The sequence below is a fragment of the Elgaria multicarinata genome, chromosome 3 (genome assembly GCF_023053635.1).
Source record: "Elgaria multicarinata webbii isolate HBS135686 ecotype San Diego chromosome 3, rElgMul1.1.pri, whole genome shotgun sequence".
NCBI classification, from domain to species: domain Eukaryota; kingdom Metazoa; phylum Chordata; class Lepidosauria; order Squamata; family Anguidae; genus Elgaria; species Elgaria multicarinata.
Window position 1 is genome coordinate 19,417,573 of NC_086173.1, and position 25,386 is coordinate 19,442,958.

At 47.3% G+C, this 25,386-nt stretch overlaps 1 protein-coding gene across 1 annotated transcript in view; it reads right to left on the bottom strand.

Annotated features, from left to right (window-relative positions):
* Positions 1-6,417: 6,417 nt before the first annotated feature.
* Positions 6,418-25,386, bottom strand: part of SYN1 (synapsin I) — a 174,300-nt gene continuing 155,331 nt past the window's right edge. Inside the window, exons 6-13 of the mRNA XM_063119531.1 lie at positions 23,277-23,339; positions 21,770-21,912; positions 20,141-20,215; positions 13,662-13,764; positions 11,794-11,943; positions 9,392-9,455; positions 8,481-9,156; positions 6,418-6,560 (exon numbers count right to left, since the gene is read on the bottom strand). Of these exons, the coding sequence (XP_062975601.1) occupies positions 6,425-6,560; positions 8,481-9,156; positions 9,392-9,455; positions 11,794-11,943; positions 13,662-13,764; positions 20,141-20,215; positions 21,770-21,912; positions 23,277-23,339 (1,410 nt within the window). The 3' untranslated portion in view covers positions 6,418-6,424. The remainder of the gene's footprint in view (positions 6,561-8,480; positions 9,157-9,391; positions 9,456-11,793; positions 11,944-13,661; positions 13,765-20,140; positions 20,216-21,769; positions 21,913-23,276; positions 23,340-25,386) is intronic.

Below are 25,386 nucleotides of genomic sequence, written 5' to 3' on the forward strand. Positions count from 1 at the left end.
CCTTCACCCGTACCAAATCACAACATCCATATCTGAGCTTGTACCCCAGAGCTCTGGCTATCCAGCCCTCGTTTGTATAACAGAAAAGCAGCATTTCCCTAGTCCTCAAGGATTCTTCTAGTAGCCAGAACCTTGGGGAAGGTGGCACTGCAGTCCTTCCAGGAGTCAGGTGACCAAGACTTCCTCCCTTCCTTGCATCAAGCTGTGTGTGTGGACACACCTATCCCCTGCAATATCAGGTGGCTAAATGCATGGGGTTTTCATAGTTGTTTGTGAAGTGGTCCTTGCATTGCTCCTTACATATATCCACATATCTGCTCTGTTGCAAAGTGCCCAGGCAAAGGGTTCCGTAAATGCAAAGCAGCCAGGCCAAGAACGCCATCTCTGAGCTTCTGACGTTCAAAGGCACTTCATTTGAATGGTGTCACCGATTGTAGAGAAGAGTGCAGGTTGCTGAAATAGGCAAGGTTTTCTCCTCGCCTCCAGCAAAGCAAGGAGGCGGCCCAAGGTAGCAGATCTTGGGTTCTATTTAAGCAGCCTTTCCCCAGCTGGGGCGCCCCCTGGTGTTTTGTACTGCCGCCTCCCATCAGAACCAGCCAATATGGCCAATGGGAGATTGTAGTCCCAAATGACTCGAGGCTATTCTATTAGTACATTGATCCCATCAAACAGAAGGTATGGAGGATTAGTGCTGATGTTTGTTCACCTGTGTGAGTCCATGTTCATTGCTTCCAGGCCTGCTACATACAGCTGCCTTTACCCCTTTTCTTAGTTGTGATGAGAGCAGGAAGCACTTGGCCATGCCAAAAAGGCACTGATGAATACTTAAAGCAGGGTAAAGAAGTGATCGTATCTTGGACTGCTCCTGGGGGAAGGAGCACTTGCCAGGGTCCCTTTCTTAGGTGAACATAAGACGAGCCCTGCTGGATCAGACCAAAGGCTTTAGTCCAGCATTCTGTTCACACAATGGTCAACCAGCTGCCCGTGAGAAACCCACAAGTAGCCCATGAGACCGTCAGCACCCTCTCGCTCATGTTCCCCAGCAATTGGTGTACATATAAGCATACTGGCTCTGATACTGACGGTAGCTACAGTGATCAGGACTAGTAACCATTGATAGCCTTTATCCTCCATGAATTTGCCTAACCCCCTTTAAAACCATCTAAATTGGTGGCCCTCACCACATTCCATGATAATGAACTCCATAGTTTAGTTTGGATTTAAATTTTTGGAACGCTTCACAACTTTTTAACTGAATTTGGTGTCATCAGCAAACTTGACCACCTCACCTCAATTCTAGATTATTTAAGAACAAGTTAAAAAGCACCGGTCCCAACACAGAACTTTGCAGGATGGGGGGAGGCAGCGGGGGACGGGACCCCACTGTGTACATCCCTCCATCATGAGAACTGTCCATTTATTCCTAGTATTTGGTTTATGTTCTTTAATCAATTACTGATCGATAAGATGACCTCTCTTCTTATCTAATGACTGCCATGTTTGTTCAGGAGCCTTTGGTTTGAGACCATGTTAAAAGCTTTCTGCAAGTCTAAAGTACACAAATGTCTATTGGATCACCTCATCCACCTGCTTGTTGATAAATGTTTAGTGAGGCAGAACTTACCTTCGCAGAAGCCATGTTGACTCTTCTTCAGCAAAGCTTGTCTTTCTATGTTTGATATTGATCTTTAATTATGTTTTCTATCAATTTACGCAAAGCAGGCATTAGGCTTATTGGCTGTGATTCCTTGGACTCCCCCTAGCTGATCTTAGGGACAAGTTACATATTTTGTTAGATCAACAGCTTTGAGTTCTTAAAAAATTGGAGGGATACCATCCCAACTCAGTGATTGGTTAATTTTTAATGTGTCAATAACACCTCGTTCTTCATCTTTTGTCACTAAACATTTGCTCCAGTTCTACTGACTCCCTGGGGGGTGGGGGAATCAGTTCAGGCACAGGTACTGCTCTTCATCTTCAACCGTGAAGGAGGACCCAATTCATTTAGCTGCTCTGCAAAGAGCTTATCCTTCTTTGGCAGACCTTTAATTCCCATATCATCCAAGCATCCAGCCACATCCCTGGCCAATTGCCTGTTTCTGATGTATTTAAATAATGTTTTTATTGGTCTTAAATGTTTTTGTGATACGCTTCCCAAATTCAACCCTTATCATCTGCCTGCATTTTGTTTGCCAAATGTTGTGTCCCTTTTGGTTCTCATTTGGGCAAGACTTCCATTTTCTGAAGGAAGCCTTCTTGCCTCTGTGGAAGAATCTGCCCCTTTTGAGATTTTAGTTTGTTAGATATTGGGGAGCACCCAGTGTTGATATCCAATGGGTAAAGCAGATCCATTGAAAGGAATGAAACTCGCTGGTCATGACTAACTTTGGTCTTATTCATTTCAGTTAGCCTACTTTGCATAGGACTAACATTGGATACTACCCAATGTTCCTGAGAAGAGTGATGTAGTTGTTCTCCACCATTTGCTCCAGGAGGGAAACCTTATCCCCCAGATTCTCAATTTGCTATTCTCAGCCCCCCTGCCCCCCACCTCCAAGTCTACTGTGCTTGCAAAAGGTACTATCCTAAGCTTAGTGTGTAGTGTGGACACAATGAAGGTGAAAATCAAATGCTGGCATGGAGTTGCCTCCTAGCTCTGGGTCGCCAATGATGAGAACTATGGAATTTGCCAGATGGCCTTCAATGACTGCTGTAAGGTGCCTGGGGATGACTGTCCTCTGGTGTGGGGTGAACATTTGCACTGCTTCCACCCACTATATTTTCTTTGACCTTCAGAGTGACGCTGCCCTTGGGACAACTTTCTTTGGCCTTCTTAAGAGAGTTCATATCCAGAGATGACCATATCCCACTAGTTCTCTCCATTACACCAGGTTTCTGCTATGCCCACTATAGCTATGTTCTCCTCTAGAGCCAAGAATGCTAATGTCATTTTGGCTCAGAGGCTTCTGATATTAGCATAGAACACATATATATGGTGTACCTCTCCAAATGTCTCTGTGCATTTTCACCTCTGGCCTCTTTGATAGGTATCATGTCCCACTGCTCGTTCATTGCCTACTTCTACCCGGTCAGCATTTGGATGATGAGAAACATTTTCACCCTCATTCCTGGAGGACGAATGATTCTGAACTGGATGTGCCTGAGCTCCTGTTGGCTTTCCCCCAAAAGCTGCTCTACCACCTCTTGCTATTAAATGCCAGCAGTCTGGTTGCATTGTGGTTCAAGTGGTGCTCTTTCCTCTTGCACAGGTCCAGCTTCTCCCTAAATTTTCTCCAGTGTTTTAACAAATCCAAACATCTCCTGAAGTCATTATTTCATCCACCTCTGCCAGTATGGCTGGACCTGCACATGGAACAGGTAGCATTTCTCAGAAAGCTATCCAACCATTGCTTCCATGATCATGCAACTACATTTCCCTATGTCTTTAGTGTTGACGTGCACCACGACAACTGATTTCCCCCCAGCATTATCTACAAGCCTGTCTAGGGAAATGAACTACACCAGCTAGGGGTACAGGAAGCCTGCAGATCCACAATCTCTTTGTGTGCCTCCTTTATGTCACTGGAGAAGCATCAGCGTCAGTCCTCTCCACAGTCTTATGGAGAAGGCTAGTGAGATTGGGTGTCCCTTTTCAAGGGTGGACCTCTCCCCTCTCCGAGGGGGAGAAATGAAAAACCCTATGGTCCATGGGATGCCTTTCCAGTGACCACAGCATTATAGCCTTAAAACCCCCAACAGATTTTTAACTATCCTGACAAACAGACAGACAACCTTGCAGGCATGTGGGACATGCTTATGGATTATTTTTACCATCATTCCATGTGCATTTTCTACTGCAGGCACCAAACCATTTGGGGCTTTTCCTGGAAATAGGGCATGATCCAGAGCCAGTATTGTGTAGTGGTCAGTGTATTGAACTGGGACTTGGGAGATCTGGGTTCTAGTCCCCACTCGGTCATCAAAGCTCACTGAGTGACTTTGGGCCAATCACTGACTCTCAGTCAAGCCTACCTCACAGGGTTGTTGTAAGGATAAAATGGAGAGGAGGAGGATTATGTGTACACGCCACCTTGGGATTCCTTAAGGAGGAAAAAAACGTAGGATATAAATCTAAAATAAATAACTTCGGAGGTCCTTCCCTCTTTATTCCGCACCTTCAATAACACACAAACTCATTTCTTCTCTTCACTTATCCAGTTTAATATCTTGGTACATATATATTTCTCTCTGCATATATATATTTCTCTCTATGAATTTCACTCCAGCCACATTACGTGTGCATTTTTCCCAGCAAGTTTTGAGGTGTTTTTTTAATATATATATATATATATATATATATATGTATATATATAATGTATTTATTTTTGTCTTTTACACCACTGATCCATTAAAACTTTGATCCACACAGAGACAGAATCACAGCAATAGGAAAGGCCTCTCTTCCCACAAGACGAGAGTAGGAAGAAAGTGCACTTTCCAGACAAGAATAAATAACAAAGATACCAAGTTAGCACTTGAAATTGCCCTCCCCAGATCCCTTTTTTTGAAGAAAGGAATATCTCTCTGGGGAGAAGAGGTTGAAGAAGGAAAAGGGGGTGTAGTACCAGAGGGATGGAGCCCCAGTGGTATCCCTCCTCCCCAGCCTGACAATATGTTGCAAACACAGCTCAAAGCGTCATGTCACGACACAGCTACGACACGCGACTTTGCAGCTACCAGACCATCACGCATTACGTGGCGTTTCACCCCCGTCCCGGCGGTTTTTCAAAGAAGGGGGGGCGGGGGTAGGCGACACAACTTTAGGGATAAGGGGAAATCACAAAAATATAGAGGGAGGTTTCTCTCTTGAGTTATATACAAAGGGGAGCGGAAGGCGGAATCAAGCCCTAGGGATCTGAGCACGAATCCCCAGAATGTCCGTGGGGGTTGTTTTTTCACCCACCGACCAAGATAGCGGAAGCATCCCTTGGCTACAGTGGCAGTAGTATGGCTGTTATCTGAGAAGACTGGATTCATGAGCGGGTTGATGGCTAGATTGGCTTGGCAGAGTGGGAGAACGGAGTTGATAAAACACTTTCCTTGCTGGCCATCCAAAAGGCAGGACTAGCTTGGAGGGGAAGGGAGCACAGCCTAGCATCTCGCTCGAGGGAAAGGGAGCGCGGCCTACCCTTTCCCTGGGCCTTGCACCTTCTTGGCGGTTACTGAAGGTGGCACACTGCCATCCTGTTTTGGGAGGGACATGCTGGGAAGTTTCTAGGATGTCAGATAAGAGTGAAAAGATGTCGTGGAGCCGGGTAGAGAGGATGTATGCCAGGATTAAGGCGTGCCTAGTGTACACTTACTAAGAGGAGGGGGAAGGAAATTGCCAACTGCTAAGGTGATGGTGGAAAAGGTGGAACCTGTAGCCAAGGTGATAGTGGTTGGGAGTGAACAGCTACCAAGAGGGAAACGGGTGATTGTGAGGAGGGCGAGTGGCAATTGACTGGCTTATTCACAAACAGCAACACAGACATCTTTGTGGCTACAAACACAGACATGGCCCCAGGAGGGGTCCCCTCCCTCGTGCTATGTACAGAGACCCCTCTCCTCTCCCTTTTCCCCAGCCCTGGGGACCCCCAGCAGCATCAGGGCCCTGGAAAAGAGAGCCGGGCACAAAGTTTGCATATTCGTGTAGAACAATCGTGGACTTGAGAAATCTGCAGCCTCGGATTCAAGGTGGAGGAAGAAGGGAAGCTCTCTACCAGTTTGTGTGTTTGGGGCAGGGTGGGGGTCATTAAATTAGGTGTGGGGGGAGGCCTTATGGAAACAGGCAGGAAAGCTTAGGGAGAATTAGTCTCACAAAGCAGAGAGCAGAAGTAGATCGCTGAGACAGAGGGTTTTGGGGGGAAGAGGGAAGATTTGGTGGGAATGTAAGGGGGAATGAGTGGGACTTCCTTTGCAGGAATGCGTCCCAACAGCTTTTGAAATGGATTTAGGGCAGGGCAGGAAAAATATTTCAGAAGCCAGCCCTGTATAGGCCTATAATTATTTTTTAAAAACAACAACAACACCCTTCACGTTCAGAAACATCATCATCATATTTCTGGGCAACACTGGGGGCCTTGCATCGACCATTTTTCCAGTCCCAACGACTCCGAGCGGGTGCAGGTGCTTTCGGATGGGATCTCAAGGAGGCCCTACCAATTCCCCCCCTCCCCCCTGGGATTACCACTGGCTGAGGGAGTTAGCAAATTCTGAGAAGGAGCTCATCATACATTTTGGGAGGGTTCGTACTTTGCGGTCCAGATGCGGAATGCGGGCTGTGCCACAGGCGTAATGGGGTACAGGGGAGAAGAGTCCCAGGAGACAGGGAGGGAGGCCTGGGCTGGGGGGGGGAGGCCAAGGGTCGCAGGGGGGAGGTCCCTCAGTCGGAGAAGAGGCTGGCGAAGCTCTGTCGGAGGCTGCGGATGCTCTCTGCACGCACTTCGTCCTGACTAAGGCTGCCCCGTGGCACCGGCGCCTCTGCAAGGGGGAAGGTATTGGTCAGAGACTGGGATTTGCTAAGGAACAGCGAGGGAGGGATGTGGGGCGGGAAAGAGGGGAAGGGCAGGGGAGGTGGAAAGGAAAGGAGAGATGAGAAACACACTATTAATTTCAGGTCAGGCAAGAGAACTTGCTTCTTCAGTAATGCCGGGAGAGAGAGGGGAGGGGGGAGGGGGTTGAACCCCTTCCCAGGAGAGTAGTAGGGAGCAGCAAAGGGGGCAAGACAAGCCAGGGTAGAGAAAGGTAGTCTGCCCATCTCCACCCCCCACCCCCACCCCGGCCCTCCGCCCACCAGCCTTCTAGCCAATAGCTGCAAAGGGCAGCATGTCCACCAGGGGGAAGCAAAGAGCAGGGAACTGTCCTGCAACCGAGCACGATTCCACAACTGCAAGTGTTTGGGGAGAGAAATTCCTCAGGCTTCTAATCAAAATTTAATTATTCTATTTTCAGCACTTCCAATTACAGATGGATCCTGCTGGATTTAGGGGTTTGAGCAAGGTAAACCCTTTTGGCAAGTTGATGCTAACTAGGGTCACATCAAATATCCACCAATGAGCATTTTCGGTGTGGCCAGGGGGCCTCTTGCCCCCGCTCCAGTGTTTCTTGATACTCCAAAAATAACTTCACCCTTAGTGGTCCAAGGATGATGTCAAGATGCTACAGAGCCAATCAGCTTTAGCCACTTGACATCAGAAAGCCAGTTCAGGGTGAGGGTAATACTTCATGCCCTCTCTCTGAATAGGCAAACACTTTCTCCTCTGTTCACACACACACACACCACCCCTGAAAAATCATCCATGGAGTGGTTAGTTTTCGCAAGCAGCACAAGTGTTTCTGAGCTGCACCCGCTTATCCTGATTCCAGCTTAGCCCTAACGCTGACAGTGGAACGTCAAACTTTATCTCATACATCTGTATTTTTGTAACTATCTATTGAAGCAGACTTTCAAAAGCAAAATTTCTGAAATTTCCAATTTCAGTTCTGAAATGTCACATTTTGAATACGTGAAGAAAACCTTCTTGTGCTAACGGCCTTGTCTCTGGGCTGCCTATATTTTCCCCAGGGCCAGTCCCATGGCGAGGCAGCTGCCTTGGGCAGCAGATACGGGAGCAGCAGCAGTGAGGTCTTGGGAGGACAGAGTTCGGGATGCTACTCAGCCTGCCCCGCACCCACGGCACTGTCTTGCAGTCCTCGGGTGTGGTGGAAGAAGTTGCCCCGTTCACTGCCAGGGTTGAAGTAAGATTCAACTATCACTTTGGTCAACTTCTGTATTTGGAATTTGGGCTGGGGCTGGGGGCTGCCATGTTATCCTTCGCCTCCTCTTTGTAGATGACCACACATCTGTACAGAATCTAGCAACTCTGTTTTATTTTAGGAGTTGCTGGATGCTTTGGTTTATTATTACTGAAAGCCCTAACTCTCTCACAGCCCTCATGACTGTAAACAAAGCTTGGGGAAAAAGCTGGCCAAGAGTGCCGTAGGCTAAACGATTAAAGCCTAGCTGTGAAGGGTTTCCTGTGGGCAAGTGGGCTTTAATTCGCTGCCCCACCCCGTCCTCTCTCTCCTCTCTGTGCAGTTCCCTCCCTCCACCCACCTACCCTCTTTCGCTACCACAGTCCTGGCCCAGTCATTCAAATTTCCTTGAAGCCTTTGGCAAAAGCTGAAATTACGCAAAAAAAAATAACCATGTGCAAACACACTTACTTTGCCTAACTTGTTTTGAACCTGAACATAGAACAAAGTTTTAGGGCTGAGCGAGCGGAAGTGTACACGGCTCTCCTTAGGCCCTAAGATGAAAAACAGTGCCACCAAAAAACAAAACAGAAACAAACCCACTCTCCTAGTCTGGGGATAGAAACCGGGAGTTGTGATTCTCAAGCCCCGGAGCCTGCTCCTCCCCACTCCCTTCACAAAGTGCCCAAGAGTCCAACGCTTACTTCAGCTGGGGCTGGGGCGGAGGCAGGTCCTGGCTGGGTTTCTGGGCCACTTGAGGTTTTCCTTGGCTTGGTGGAGGGCGGCTGCCTTGTTGCCCTGGGCCCCCAGGGCCCTGCCCCTGAGTGCTGGGCCGTGGCTGCTGGGTTGTGGGCGGCGCCGGGCGCTGCTGCTGTGCTCCTGCCCCCGGTGGGCGCTGCTGAGGTGGACCCCCCTGGCTGCCCTGGCGGGGATGTTGCCGTGGCTGCCCTCCTCCCGCTGCTGCAGGACGCTGTTGCTGCTGTGGCGGCGGCTGTTGCTGTTGCCCCGGGGGGCCTCCGGAGGCTGCCTTGGCTGGGCCTGCTCCTGCAGGCCGCTGCTGCTGAGGAGACCCTTGCCGCTGCTGCTGCTGCTGCTGTCCCCCACCGCTAGGGCTAGGACCTCTCTGGGCCTGTGGGGACTGCGGAGCAGACGGCGGCCCCTGCTGGCGAGACTGATGGGCTCCCGGCCCGGGCGGACGTTGCCCTGCAGGACGCTGCTGGGCCTGTGGAGGGGGCTGCTGGGTAGTGGGGCTTGGCAGACGCTGACCCATTTGAGGTCCACCTTGCTGTGGGGAGAGGCCGGAGAGCTGCTGGCCTTGGGGAGGGGGGCGCTGCTGAGACGGGGGGCGCTGGGAGCCTGGAGGTGGCTGCTGAGGACCTCCTGGCAGACAGAAAGAGAAGGAGAGAAAGAGAAAGAGAAAGAGAAAGAGAGAGAGAGAGATTCACGATGGCTGAAGAAGGGTCTATCCCCATGGCCCACCTGCTCCCCTCAGCCAAGCTTCTTTCTTATATGTGTCTACCCTGCTCCAAGCTCCTCCTTCCAGAAAGGCACACTGACTGAGCCCTCCTCCCAGTTTTCCCCTAATGATTAGATCCACTCCAAGGCTCCAATTTACCCTGTGGTGGGGGCCTCTGTTGGGCCGGAGGGCCTTGTCGCTGTCCAGGCTGAGCAGACTGAGTCTGAGGATAAAAGACACACAACACAACAGGGAGATAAATAAGGTGGGGTGGCGACAACTCCCCTTCCTTCCTCCACCACTCATAAAAGTCAAGTAAGAAATGGCATTGGCAGTAGATCCAGGACAGACAAAAGGAAGTGGTTCCGAAGACATACATTGTATCATTATCATCAGGAATTCTCAATTATCAGAGGATGCAGTGACAGCGATTGAACTTAGATGGCTTTAAAAAGTGGAAGATCCAGGGGTGGGGGGAAGGAGGCATTTCTTTGTACAGGATTCAGTTAAACTGTGGAATTTGCCGCCACAAGATTTCACGGCGGCCAACAACTTAGAAGGCTTTAAAAGGGAACTGGACAAATTCTTGGAGGAAAAGGCTATTATTATTATTATTATTATTATTATTATTATTATTATTATTATTACATTGATGGTGCTATATAAATAATAATAATAATAATAATAATAATAATAATAATAATAATAATAAATTTATTTATTTGTATCCCGCCTTTTGCCCAATGCTTGGCCTCAAGGCAGCCTTACAAAGTTTAAAACATACATTTGGGGGAGGGGGGAAAACAAAACCATAAACGTTTAAAATACACAACAAAATTATAAGACATTAACATAGATGGAGGGCCAGATTATTCTCCAAAGGCCTGCTAGAACAAAAAAGTTTTAGCCTGCTTCCGAAAGCCCATCAAGGAGGGAGCCAGCCTAGCTTCCCCTGGAAGAGAGCAGCCACTGAGAAGGGCCTCTCCCATGTTCCCACCAAGTGCGCCTGTGAAGGTGGTGGGACTGAAAGACGGCCTTCTCCAGAAGATCTTAAAGCACGAGCAGGCTCATAAGGGAGAATACGTTCTTTCAAATAACCTGGACCCGAGCCATATAGGGCTTTATAGGTCATAACCAGCACTTTGAATTGTGCCCGGAAACAGACTGGAAGCCATGTCTACCAGTCCCGATGGCTCTGTGCCACCTCCTGTAACAGAGGCAGCCTGTCTCTGAATGCAAGTTGCTCAGGAACAACACAGGGGAAGAGGGCTGCTGTGAGCTCATGTCCTGCTTGCGGCCTTCTCGGAGGCATCTGGCTGGTGGCCATGATGGGAAACACGACGCTGGACTAGATGGACTCTTGGTCTGATTCAGCAGGGGCAGTTCTACGGTTGACTGTGTTTGGCAGAGGCCCTTCGGGGTCTCTCAAGCGGAGGTCCTACACATCTCCATGACTGAGCAACCTTTCATTAGAGAAACCAGGGACTGACTCTGGCACTAACACATGAAATACATCCATTGTCCCCAGGGAAGTGTGACACTGGGAATTCTGTTCTATTTAAGCCTGACAGGATTCTGCAGTGTTTCCATCCTGATAAGTGGCAGTGGACTGTAGTGGATTTCCACCCCCACCCCACCCGATTCTGGAAATGTTCTTTTTGCATGTGTGTGTGTGCACACATTATAAATAGCTGCATTTTTTCCATGTCCTGTGATTTGTGCAATGGGATCATGCGTGTTTTTAAAAAATATTTTCCAAGTCTTTAAATTTGCACAAATGGGATCATGTTGTTTTAAAAAAAATTGCTTGGAAAGTGACAAAATGGAGGATGAAATTGAAAAGTTCTTTGAGAAGTGCAGAATATGGCTCTGCTGGGCTAAAAAAAAGTAGTTATTGAACGAACAATGATATTTACAACAGGAATACATAGCAGACGGGAAGACTTGTGAAAAACTGATAAAAATTGCAAATTTCATGACCCGAAAAATGGAAAGACCTGAACAATAATATATATATATATATATATATATATATATATATATACACACACACACACACACACACACAACATAAATCTGCCCAAATTTAAATACCTCCCCCAAATAAAACTTTTAAAAACCCATGATCTTATTTGCACTACCTTTTTTTTTAAAAAAATCCCATTTTAAAAAATCCGAAATCCACTTATTGGATTGATTCGCTACAGACTGAGTCAGTTCCAGGGGCAAGGGGGGAGATGGAATGAAATGTGCCAGGACCAAAGCAGTAAAAACCATTGAGATCTCATCCCCGAAACAGAATTCTCTTGCATCCCTAATGGTTCCACTCGGCTGCAGCCCCTCCCTGAAATTGGGAACCCAATGCCTCCCACCTCCACGACCACTCACTCCCCCATGCCAACGTCTCCCTCCCTCTCCTGTCTATGGCTCTTCTCCTTCAGCTTCTAGCAAGCAAGGAGTAATGCATGTATGTATATATAGGATGCCCACGATTGTGATTACGAAGTTAAAAGTCTCGTTTCAAGGGGCATAAAGCAGAAATGAGGGGGGGGGGGCAGTACCTGGGCGTGCTGTCCCGAGGCAGAGCGCACGGGCGAGGGCACCGGTGTGCGAGGGATGGCCTGAGCCATGCGGGTCAACACCAGCTCCACAATCAAGTGCTTGTCTTCATCCTGGTGGTCTCCAATCAGAGGCATAGATGATCCCACTACCTGGGAGAAGGATGAGAAAGAGCAGGGGTGGGTGGATAAGCCTCTTTCCAAAAAACAGGATGACTATGCGAGCTGTCCTGAGTGCTTAAGTGAGAAAGCAGAGCACGGCGGTGATGATTAATATGTTTTAGTGAATATATCAGATACAGGCATTGGAGGTTTCTAAGCCTGAAAGCCAAGCTTGGGATGACAACAAACAGGATCTACTGTAAGAAATAAAGGATTTTGAGGCTTAGCAAGAGCTAGTGGAGCATAGCAGCCAAGAGGCTGTGCTGACAACCAGGCAGTCCCCAGTTCAAAGCTCACCTCTGCCGTGGCTGCACTAGGTGGCCTGGGCACCCCTGCCCCCCTCCCCAAATTGGCAACATGGAGATAATAACGGGTGATCCACATTGCAGGATATTTGTTGAAAGGATTACTGAGAAAATATGTGTGCTTTGTATATAAACGCTAAGTAGTAGCATTAACAAAACCGCATGGGGCAAAGGGTGGTGACTCAAAAATGCAGTCTGATCCACAGCGCCAGGAAATAGCTGGAAGCACGCCAGTTTTGCCCTACTGACTTCAATAGGAGTAAGCCGCCGCCGCCGCCTTTTCCCACGTCACCTTCTTCAGCGGATGCAAGCAGCCATCAGTATGTGCATCTAAATATACGGGAAGATGCAATACTGGCAGAGTGTACATGCAAAGAGGGTATGTGTTAGGCAAAACTCGGGCAGTAGATGAAATCATTGAATATGTTTTCCCAGCACACAGTTTGTTGGGAAACAGTCCTGGCACAGCTTCTCAAGGGCTGTCCTGCTCTGTCCTGGCTCAGCTTCCCAGGAGACGTTGAGTTTGCACTCTGGACCTGGGTCAGAGCTCTCCCAAGACAAGTTCAAAACAATAAGCTCCACTATCACGTGGGGCTGCCATCTTCAAAAGGTTTAATCAGTAGAGTGAACAACTAAGGGTGCAATCCTATGCATGTTTAGACAGGGGGGGAAAGCACTACATCTCCCAGCATTCCCCAGCCACCTATGCACAGGATTGAGCCCTTAAGCTTGCATTGGTGGGGCCCTATCTTAATCGATGAGAACATTTTATATTACCATCCAGACTACAAATTAAGAGCATCCTTGTCTGTGGCAGGCTATTATGATTCCAGTGTCTTACCGAAACAGGGAAGGGGACAGATGTTACAGATGGCCTTTCATTCTAACAATGAGTCATAGCTGTTCTTTATCAAAGCTAAATTATTAGTATTTCAAATAACATAGGTTTAATTGACGTCATTTGCATCCCAACTATCCTGTAAGGAATTCAAAGCAAAATGCATGAAGCTACCCGTTTTGGTCCTCACAACAACCCTGTGAGGGAGGCTAGGCTGAGAGTAAGTGACAGGCCTAATGCCACACAATGAGCTTCATAACCAAGCAGGGGTTTGAAGCCAGGGAATCTTTCCACTACGTCTCCCCTGGCACTCTGAAAATGCACCTTTTGTCATTCGTTTACATCTGTTAACCAATTGGTTAAAAGGCAGATGATGTACTAAAAATCTTTTCATTTATCAACAGTCCTAGTTTAACAAGGAACTTGTAAACTAGTCCTTAAACACGACTCTTGAGCTTCCTTCCCTCTGAGGAACCTACAAGACTTGGCCTCCCTAATATTTAGGCCAAGCGGAACGACGAACCATGTGCGTGTACGCCCAGGCACCCTTATGCCCAGCACTTCACCTCAATGATGTGGTCACGTCCATCCTTGCCATGCAGAGCCTCCACCGCACAGATGTCCAAGCCACCAAAGATTTCTGAACAAGTGTCCACCCATAGCTTGTACCTGCCAGGGAAGGGGGTGGGGGTGGGAGAACAAAGACAGGTTGCCTACCTGTAACCGTAGTTCTCTGAGTGGTCATCTGTGCATTCACACATATATGGGCTCTGCGCCTGCGCTGAGCCAACCGTCGGAACTTCTAAAGCTGAGAACGTTAATTTAGGCGGGAACCCCTCCCCCACCATCGAGTGCACATGTGCTGCGGGTTCCCGCCTATCTCCTCAGTTTCCGAGACCGAATTGCTGGTCCCAGATTCTAGAAGATAGTATCTCTATCGATGCCAAGGATAGTCGACACCGAAGAGGGGATGGTGGGGGGGTTGTGTGAATGCACAGATGACCACTCAGAGAACTACGGTTACAGGTAGGCAACCTGTCTTTCTCTTTCGTGGTCTCTGTGCATCACACATATATGGGAGATTAGCAAACTGACTTACCGGAGGTGGGTCGGTGTCGGCTATTGTTACTGAAGGATCGCTGACAGAACGGCTCTGCCAAAGTTAGAGTAACTCCTGGCTCTGGTATCCAGCCTGTAGTGTGTTATAAATGTGGCTGGCTTTGACCATGTCGCTGCTCTGCAGATCTCCGGGATCGAGACTCCTCTCGTAAAGGCTGTTGATGTTGACATTCCTCTAGTGGAGTGAGCCTTTATCGGTTGCGACAGTTGAAGGTGTTGGGATTCGTATGCTAATTTTATGGCCTGGACAACCCAGGAGGCAAATCTCTGAATAGATACTGGCAGTCCTTTCTTGGGACCTCCATAGCATATGAAAAGCTGCTTAGTCTTTCGGTACGGAGCTGTTCTCTCTTTATAGAAAGCTAGAGCTCGTCGAATGTCGAGGGTATGCAGCGTCCTTTCTAGTGGTGAAGTGGGAGATGGAAAAAAAGTTGGCAAAACTATGTCCTGATTGATGTGGAATTCAGAGATTATCTTTGGGCGAAACGACGGGTCCGTACGGAGGACTACTTTGTCATTGTGGAATATGAGGAAGGGTGGATCGATGCGGAGGGCTGTAAGTTCACTAGTTCTCCGTGCAGTTGTGATTGCGACTAGAAAGGCCACTTTCAAAGTGAGGAGTCTTAAGTCTACTGTTGCTAAAGGTTCAAATGGAGCGTCGAGAAGGGCCTTCAAGACTACCAATAGGCTCCATTGTGGGGTGAAGTCCTTTAGCGGTGGAGCTAGATTGTTGACTCCCCTTAAGAACTGTCGGACCCATGGATGTAAGAAGGCTGAGTATCCATCGATCGTGGAGCGGTTGGCGGAGATTGCGGCCAGATAGACTTTTAATGATGTTAGTCGGAGACCCTTTTGGAAGAGCGTATTCAAAAAGGTGAGTATTCCATGGATAGAATTCTCATGTGGGTCTATGTGATTCTCGGTAGTGAAGCGGAGGAAACTGTTCCATTTAGCTGCATAAGCCTTTCGAGTGGACGGTTTTCTGGCTGCTTCGATGATCAAAGTTATCTCCTGTGGTAGTTGTTGATTTACTATTGGATGTTCCATGCCGTTAGTCTTAGAGACTGGAGGTCTGGGTGTCGTGTTTTCCCTTGGTGTCAAGTTAGGAGTGGCATTGATACCGGTAGTTGGAAGAACTGATTGTTTGATAAGTTGAGGAGGGGGGCAAACCAGGCTTGCCTGGGCCACCACGGTGTGATCAGTATTCCCTTGGCTTTGTCGACTGTTATCTTGTGAAGAGTACAAGTTATCAAGGGAATTGGAGGAAATGCATAGAAGGGGAGTTTGCTCCATTTGATTTGGAATGCATCTCCCTTTGAGTTGTTCCCCACACCTCCTCTGGAGCAATAGGTCGGTAGGACTGTGTTGTGTTGGGTAGCAAACAAGTCTATTTCTGGTTGTCCCCATTTTCGAAAAAGTTGGATCAGGACGGACTGGTCCATCTCCCATTCGTGGGACGTTGTTATTTTTCTGCTTAGTGCATCGGCAAGGATGTTTTCTTGTCTCGGTATGTGTATGGCTGTTATCGATATTTTTCTCGGGATACACCATTTGAGAATCTGCAGGGTTTTGTGGATTAGGGATGACGAGTGTGTTCCCCCTTCCTTGTTCAGGTGCCATAGGACTGACATGTTGTCTGTCAGAAGCTGTATGTGGTGACCTGTTAGAAGGTCCTGAAATGTGAGAAGCACCTTTTGGACTGCAATCATTTCTAGTAAGTTTATATGCATCTTGCGTTCTGCAAGGGTCCACTTCCCCTGCGTTTGAAGATGTGCACAGTGTGCACCCCACCCGAGTGTCGACGCGTCGATTGTCAGAGTGTAGGACGGTGAGGTCTGTGCAAAGGGGATCCCTTGATCGAGATTGTCTCTGTTCTGCTACCATAAGAGGGATGTCCTTATCTTTAGTGGAATGTTGACGTGGAGGTTTCTGGCGTCTACAATATTTGGGAAAGACTTGATGAACCAGTGTTGTAAAATTCTCATATGCAGTCTTGCCCATCGCACCACTGACACAGTTGCTGCTATATGTCCTAATAGGTGTTGAATGTAGAAGGCCGTTGTTTGGTTGGGTTTGGATAGTCGGTATGCTAGGGCTATTATCTTGTCTATTCTGTCGCTGGGTAGATAAGCTTTGGCGGTTTTGGAGTCGATGACTGCACCGATGAATTTTATTTTCTGCGTTGGAGTGAGTTGTGATTTCTCGAGGTTGATGTAGAACCCGAGTGTTGTCACTGTTTGGATTACCTCCTTTAGCACGTCTTGGAGCGCTGAGTGGGTATGGGCTGTTATTAACCAATCGTCCAGGTAAGGGTAGATCTCTATACCCTTCTTCCTTAGAAAAGCGTAGACGACGGTGACACATTTTGCAAAAACTCTTGGGGCCGTTGCCAAGCCGAATGGGAGAACCTGGAATTGGAACATTTGTGTTCCGACGAGGAATCTTAGGAAGCGTCGGTGTGTTGGATGGATTGCAATATGAAAATATGCATCCTTTAGGTCTATTGACGTGAACCACATGTGTTGATGCAGGAGTGGAGGGATGGTAGGAAGGGTGGTCATATGGAATTTTCTGATCTTGATTGGGCGGTTGAGATTTCTTAGATCTAGAATGGGGCGGAGACCTCCGTCTGCCTTCGGTACCGTAAAATACCTTGACAGGAAACTGTTCTTTACGTCTGGATAGACCTCTGTGATTGCTTTCTTCTGCAGGAGGGTGGCAATTTCCTTTGCCAAGGGTTGAGATTGCCTTGTTACTCTTACGGTACCGACGTGAGGGAGCGTCTCGAATTCTATTTTGTATCCTTCTCGGATGATCTTGAGGACCCAGGCATCTGATGTTATATTTTCCCATTCGGTGGCAAAGGGTTGGAGTCGGTGGTTGAAGTCGTATGAGGAGTTGGTTGGAGCGGTGTGAGATTCTGAGTCAAAGTCTCCGCTTTGAGGCGGTGTCCGGTTTTCCGCGAGACTGCTTGAAGCGGGGGTATTGTTTCTTTTGGCGGTGTTGTTGAGTCGTGCGATGAAATCGGTCCAAGTATTGTTTATTTTGTAAGAAGGATCTGTTCCAATATCTGGTTTTGAAAGGCTGGGGTTGAAACTGTCATGCCCATCTTTTTTGCAGTTTGCTTGGCCTTCTGTATGGAATCCATTGTGTCGTCTGTATTTGCGTTGAACAGTCCTTCGCCGTCAAACAGCAGGTCCTCAATGTGAGATCTCGCTTCGGGTGTTATTGAGGCTGAGCGTAACCAAGCGTGTCGACGTAAGGCGATTGCTGCGACCATAGCTTTTGCGTCGCAATCAACTTGGTGTCTGGTTGTGCTTATTTGCAGTTTCGATAGGCGAATGGCCTCATCTTGAAAGACATGAGCTAGTTCTCTTTTTTCCTCTGGGAGGTAGTCGCATAGGGAAGCGATCTTCTCCCAGAGAAAGAGTTGGTAGAGGGCCATGGTCGCTTGGTAGTTAGCAACCTTGAATCCTAATGCTGCTGAGGAATAAATTCTCCAGCCCGTTAAATCTAGGAGTCAGCCTTCCTTATCTGAGGGGGAGGCATGATTATTATTATTATTATTATTATTATTTATTTATTTATATAGCACCATCAGTGTACATGGTGCTGTACAGAGTAAAGCAGTAAATAGCAAGACCCTGCCGCATAAGCTTACAATCTAATAAAATCAAAGTAAAACAATAAGGAGGGGAAGAGAATGCAAACAGGTACAGGGTAGGGTAAGCAGGCACTGGGTAGGGTAAAACTAACAGTAGAAAGTAACAGTAGAAGTCTGCACAACATCAAGTTTTAAAAGCTTTAGGAAAAAGAAAAGTTTTTAGTTGAGCTTTAAAAGCTGGGATTTTCCTTGTGACGATTCTACAATAATGGAGTTGGGTTTTGGATGGGTAAAAAGAAAACCTACGTCCTTGTCCTGTACCTTATACAGGGATTCTAGTTTTTTCGATGTGGGGGCCATAGTAGCTGGAGATTTCCAGGATAGTTTGGCCGTCTGCAGTAGCGTGGGTAGAAACGGAATTGATACTGGAGCTGCTGCCTCAGTATAGATCGCGTCAAAAACTGGATCTTCAATTCTCTCCACAGGTTGATGAGTCTGGATTCCTAAGGACTATGCCATCCTCAGGATCTGGTCATTGAAGTGGAAGGTGTCCTGCGATGGGGACGAACCTTCTGGTGTTTCTACTGCCTCTCCGGGAGACGGGATCGAAGGTCGTGGTGACGACATCGATGTAGCATCTGACAGGTAATCGTTGTCTGACCCTGAATCTGAGTGATTGTTGTTTGGGCGAGATGTTGGTGGTGGCGGTAGTGGGCGGTCATCAAATGACGGTGCCACTGATGCGATGGCCGTTGGCCTGGTAGTAAGTGAGATACCACGGCGTGGGACTAGTGGCGGTTGGTCTTGCGGTCTCAAGATGGTAGCTGTGGTATGTCGATGCGGGGTCGAGAAACACGATCGGTCTGCTCTCGATGCTTGTGAATCTTGGTCGAAGTCACGAAGGCATTGTTGATTTGACGGTATCGACCATGCTGAGGAGCGGATCCAACTCCTATCCCTTATAGGGGATCTGTGCTCTGAATCATAAGGACTATGTCTAGGTGTGTTCGACACTATCGACAGGTTGGAGCCATAGGCCCGTTGCCTATGATGACTGCTGTGGTAGATCTATGACAATTATCGGGCCAGGAGGCGACGAATCTTGAATTTCTCCCTCCGAAAGTGATGCCGTGTTTTGTCGACTCCCTCTCGATGTATGGGGCCGATCGCCGTGGTTAGATGAGCGATGGCTATGGGCTGGAGTTGATTCTCTTTGGTTGAGGAATAATGTCCTCGCGAGTTGATTGCGCCTCTCTATGATCAGCCCCCGACATCGAGCGCGTCGGTGTCGAAGGGGTTGGACGCGGGCGCGGTGGCGAGGCAGAAGGCGTTGGGGATGTGTGAGCGACCCCCGATCTTTTCGCCTTTTTTACTTCATGTTTCAAAGTATCTGATTTCCTCTTTTTTGCCTTCGCTTTATCAAGAGGTTGTTGATGTTTAGTCTTCGGCTTTGGCGGCAGGTTTTCTGTGTCCGTTGGCCGAGGAGCTGGTATCTCCTGCCTCTGTGAGGGCGTGCCCGTTGAGCGTTCCGTCGACATAGGGCTCGGTTGGTCGACTGCAAGTAACGTGTTTTTCCAGAGGACTGCTTTAAGGCGGTCAGACCGATTTTTTCGAGTTTGCTTAGAGAAACTCATGCAAAGGAATCCACTACATGTGCCTCGCCCAGGCATAGAAGGCAGAGTGAATGGCCGTCTGCTGGTGGAAGTTTGCTGCGGCACTTCACGCACTTCCGAAAGGGAGCTCTTAGTGCCATACGCCGCGATAGAAAAATGCAGAAAATGTCCAAGGGAGAGGAAGAAAATTTAAATAATAATTTTTTTTTTATTATTATTATTATTTAGGAGAGAGTAAGAAGAACTTGAAGGATAAAGAAGAAGAGGAAGAAGAAAAGTATAACGAACGTTCTCGAAGAGGATTAACTAGGTAAGTATAGGAGCGAAGTCCCGAGCGTGATGCCAGCAAGGCGGTCGAAGAAAAACTGAGGAGATAGGCAGGAACCCACTACGCATGCGCACTCGATGGTGGGGGAGGGGTTCCCGCCTAAATTAACGTTCTCAGCTTTAGAAGTTCCAACGGTTGGCTCAGCGCAGAGCCCATATATGTGTGATGCACAGAGACCACGAAAGAGAAAATGAAGATTAGTTGAAGGTTATGATTGACACATCATGAGGAATCCCTCCAAGTAACACAACCTTTCGCTCAGCGTTTTTAGCCAGAAGAAAAGGAGAAGCCACCAAGACGGGGCTCTTCCCTAAGCTGGCCCTCAGGATGTAATCCACCCCACCACCTTCCCAGTTGTTCCCACCCTGCCTTGCCACTCACCTGTCTGACATGGCTATTTGCTCCAACATGGCAGAGCCGGTGTTGGTTTTCCAGTTCCCCGAAACGGAGGTTCTCCTGCCAGGGGAGAGGGAGCACTGTAAGTATTGGGAGGGTTCCAGGAACAGAGCAGTTAGGAGGTTATTCCTTTCAAAAGAGACCTGAGAGCACCTAAAGAATGGTTTCTTTGCTCCCAAAGATTTGCAGGGGATGCAGTATGGGAAACTAAGCCAAATGGGGCTTGTCAGGTGGAGGTTTCATTATGAAGTGCAATGTTGTGGAAAGCAGGGACGATCTAAGGGGGTACGATCCAAACCTTTCAGAACACTCAAGGATCCAAAAGGCAACCTGATGGGCAGGAGGCCTTAGGCTCTGTCTTACATCTTTCATCATTGCATGGAAGAGGGAATTTCTGCAAGCGCATCTTTTCTCACCTGTGTGTGACAAACTGTGCCTGCCAAGACTCCTTTTCTTGTGCATTCATTATAGGTGCAGGAGCCCAATCCTCCTTTTCATCTGGTCACTCTGCCAGCATATTTTAATGCGCAACTTAAAAACGTTTTGACTGTGCACCAGAAATCCAGAGTAGAATCAAAAAATGGAGGGGGGGGGATAGAGGAAAAGGAAAACAGAAGTGCTGAATTGAAAGCCCCTTGGGGAGGGATGTTTGTAAAGCACCATGTAAACAAAAACAAAACAAAAGAGGAGGAAAATGATCACCTATTGTCCTGGCCCTGCTCTTGAACCTCTAACAACAGCCTCACCCACAGAAATTAGGCAGGTGAACATTCTCCTAGCATGGAGATAAAATGAAGGGAAAAGCTTCACCTGTTCAATGTATATATGCTAGCACACTAATAAGGACACTGAGTCCGCCCTTCTTTAAAAGCTGGCAATAATTGTGTGGCGTGGCCTGCAAAGGGTGAAGTTTAAGAGACAGTCAAGACTAGATCCAGGAGCTCAAGAGGCATTGCTTTGGAAAAGAACGATGGACTCAAAGCTTGACTTATCTAAGAAGATGCTTTTGCCTGCATAGGGGTCAATCAGAAGGTGTCTTCTAAAAATAATAGTCTTCACCTCCCTGCCATTAGGAAATCAGTATTTTAAATAATTTAGAAAGCAGCTATGTTAACATCTCTCTTTCACACACAAAAGCAAAGGGTCTTGTGGCAGCTTAGGATGGACAAAATAGCCTTTCAGGTGCCACAAAACTCTCAGTAATATTTAAAATGCGTAAAGATTGACTTGCATGATGAACAGTTTTATGTGAAGGGTCTCAATCTGAATGCTGCAAGTGTGTGTGTGTGTGTGTGTGTGTACAGCAAAAAAAACCACACCACACAACTGAAGTTCAGATAGGGAAATAAACATTTCAACCTGAAATCATACTCAGAAGGCTAGACTGTGTCTAAGTCTAACGTTCTAGAAATGGATGTTAAAAATTTGACCAGGAACAACAAAGCTGCATGGTGTTGGATTCTGGAAGGGGTCATTTTGCAGCAGGGAGAAGAAGAGATGGATTAAAGAGGGGAAGGGATAACTGTGCTACAAAGGGCAGGTCAAGAATCTTCATTAGAAAGCCTGACTATCACAGGGCAAAGAGTTCCATAGGAGGCGCTGCCTCACACTCACATGTAGGCCTTGTAGTTGTTGCCAATCTTCTGGATACGGACATCATATTTGGCATCAATAAAGGGCTCTGAAGTGGCATAGGTTTTGGTGAGGGCCACCACACTGGCGATGTCCTGGAAGTCATATTGGTTCTCCACCTTGACCTGCAAGCAAACCCAAAGGAGCTTTCCCTTACATTGTGCCCAATGTAAGCAAAGGCAGCAGCAGTCACCCACAGCTGCCCAGCCCAGCCAAGGCCCCAGAACTTTTTGCGATGAATGAGGCTTTTGGCCTTTTAAACTTTGCTGGAGCAGCCCACAGCTGCCGCTCACAGCCACTGTTTCCTCCCAGGTTCCAAGCCATCGGAAGAGTTGGCAGGACTCAAAAGGTGGAAGTGGGGGTACAGGGGGCTTTTAGGCTGAAGACAGGCCAGTGTGGTGTAGTGGTAAGGATGTTGGACTGGGAGTCAGGAGATCCAGGTTCTAGTCCCCACTCGGCCATGGAAACCCACTGGGTGACTTTGGGCCAGTCACAGACACTCAGCCCAACCTACCCTAAAGGGTGGTTGTTGTGAGGATAAAGTGGAGGAGGAGGAAGATTATGTATGCCGCCTTGCGTTCCTTGGAGGGGAAAAAGGCAGGATATAAATGCAATAATAAATTCTTTTGGCAGTGGGAGAGTTGAAAGTGGTTTGAAAGAGGAATCATGAGGAATCTGCACATTCATCCAACTTTCGATTCAGAGTAAACAGGCCCTGCAGTTTTTGTACTGCCTTTAAACCCTCCAAAACTCACTCACTCCCTCTCTCCCTCTTTATGTACACACCACAGGAAGTGAAGCCCTTCTCAAACAACATTCTACTTCCTTAAAAACTATTATCTATTTCCAGCCTTTAAAAAACGCCCAACTCTCTTTTTTTAAAAGAGAGTTACAGCAGTTTTTTGCTGCTGTAACTGTGGGCACTGCTGTGTTCGAAGTGACAGAAGCGGCCTCTGCTGCTTAATGAGAAGGGCTGATATTGGGGGGGGGGGGTGAAGGAAAGCTGCTGCTTCTCCAAAGTGCCCCCCTCCTACTCACCTGGGAAGGAGAGTGGATGGGGACATTAGAGGCAAACTATCCACTTGAGGTGCTAAAACCCCAGGGGTGCTTGCCAAGTCCTGGTGAGAGGGAGAGTGTGGATGCCTGCACTTTGGGAAGAGGTACAAAAAGGGAGCTTAGCAGCTCTGTTGTCTGGGTGATAACCTTTGCATTCCAGGCAGGGCCGGCTCAATCCAGTAGGCAGTGCAGGCGGCTGCCTGGGCCATCAGAATTTAACTGGTGCTAAGAAAGACAAAATACAGTTGAGAGGCAAGCTCATTTATCTAGGGCACCAAAGAACCTGGGTCTGTCTCCAAATCTGTCTTTCAGAATGGGGCAGTTTATCAGTCTACAACCTGGAGATGTTTCCCCCTCAGAAGGACAGGATGAGTTCTTCACTAGGCCCTACAGTGGAAGGAGGTGTTTCCTCCATGTCAGCTTTACCACTCACCTTGCCCATTCCAGAATGGGCATGTCCCATCTTCACCACCACTGGGTACTTGGAGGTTGTGAGCTGGAAACAGAAGGGAAAAGAGGGAGTCAGGAAAGGATGGGCAATTGCTATGACGAGTCACGCAACGGTCTCCTGCAGGGGTTACTGCTGTGTCCAGTACTGTTCAATGCCATTATATGAAATTGCAAGTGGACGCAAAACAAAGAGCTGCAAATGTTGTGGAAGACAAGCTAAAAAAATAATTTTAAATTCCCTTAAAATAAAAGTTAGGGAGATTTCAACAAAATGTCATTTCATAAGGATTGGATGGATGCAGAGTAGAGTAGACTCATTGAACTCAATGGGACTTAAGTCATTCACGATGGACTTAAGTTTCAATGGGTCTGTTCTTAAGTATGATTAAATCTGGACCCAACCTGATGCATACACACACACACACACAGCTGTGCATAAGAAAGCAGAACCAAATGTGCAAACGTAAGATCCAGTTTACACATCGATACATGGCACGATTTCTCAACGCTTGACAACTGGCAATGTTTGAACTATCTACATTGAAAATGACATCAGAAGAAATGATGCTCCTACTGCGACCTTTGGGTGGAGGTAGCTTTTTCACACATGTGAATCATCTACAAGCTCCATCACATCTAGTCAAATGAGCGGCTCCCGTCGCTTCTTCTGTAGCTGCTCCCACGTCACCTCCTGAAAACAGGAGGCAATTAGCCCCATTCAGTCCGGTAGGAGAGAGCAATAACTGGACTTAATTAGGGGTTGTTGTTTTTTGAAGCGCAATAGTGGCCAGAAGGGGCGGAAGACGCGCGAGAGGCAGACGATGTCATGTGAGTAATTCGCAAGAGCCCAGTAACGAGCATGCAGTAAAATGCTCGTCGGATGGAGCTTTATGATAAACACGCATGTGCAATTCAGCTAGCTCTATGTTAGGGATAAATGACAGAGCAACAGTCTGCCCTATCCTGAAACACAGGGTAGAGGGCCATAGCTCATTGGCAAAACATGCTTTGCATGAAGTAAGTCCCAGATTTTATCCCCCATGTAGTTTAAAAATATCAGATGGCAAGGGATGGGAAAATACCTTGAAGAACTACTGCTAATCAGAGATTGTCAGCTTTATATGATCACTGAGGCAACCCTGATTGGAGTATGGTTCCCTGACATACCCCATGGGTGCTTCAGGACAAAGGTCTGTCTCCATCATTCTCACATTATGTGAGGGCTGTGGGAAACACCAGCACGATACCTTCATACCCGCTGCAAACGCAAATCCCGTGTATTGTGTGGATCTGCTCCAATAATCCCCCCTCTAAGTGGTCATGGTAAGACCTCGTTCCAAGTAGTGTGTTCTGTTCCCGGTTCAGAAAGGATGCTGACAAAAGGACCCAAGTACACATTACGTTAATGAGAAGATTAGCCATTACATCACAGGTTTTAAGAAATTAAATACCAAGGATCGGATCCAAATTTTGTCATATTTAAGAGTAGGAATCCAAAGCTAACAAAAAGAGAAAACCCACAGGAACTGCCCAAAAATAGAACAGCAAAGTGGTAGAAAAAAGGATATTTAATATAAAAGAGCTCAGACACATTTCAGACCGTCAGGTCCTTCTCCAGGTTACTTTAATATAATGTTAACACACTCACATGTCCACATGTGCATCACTGTATAAAATTATAAATTTTATAAATATAAATTATAAATTTATAAAAGGCTAACACATAAAGAATGAAAGGCTCGAAGCATGCAAGCTGTTTACAACCATTCACATATCTGAAGGATAAACAGACTCACTTGTTAGAATGTATTCTTTCCTATCTGTAGGGCTCACAAAAGTATTTCAGTCTAATACAGTGCTCACAATATTTACAGTGACCACAAGGAGAATGTCCTGCTGGAGAGCTTGATCCTGGTAAGAGAAGTTGTCTATCATTAATTTCAGACCATGATGCGCATTTGTATCATTGATGTGATGTGATGCGCAATGGTGGGCATATGAGTGTATAAACATTATATATTGTCTTTTCACAGTACCCTGAAGAAGGACCTGAGGGTCCAAAACATGTCAGAGCTCTTTTATATTGAAAATCC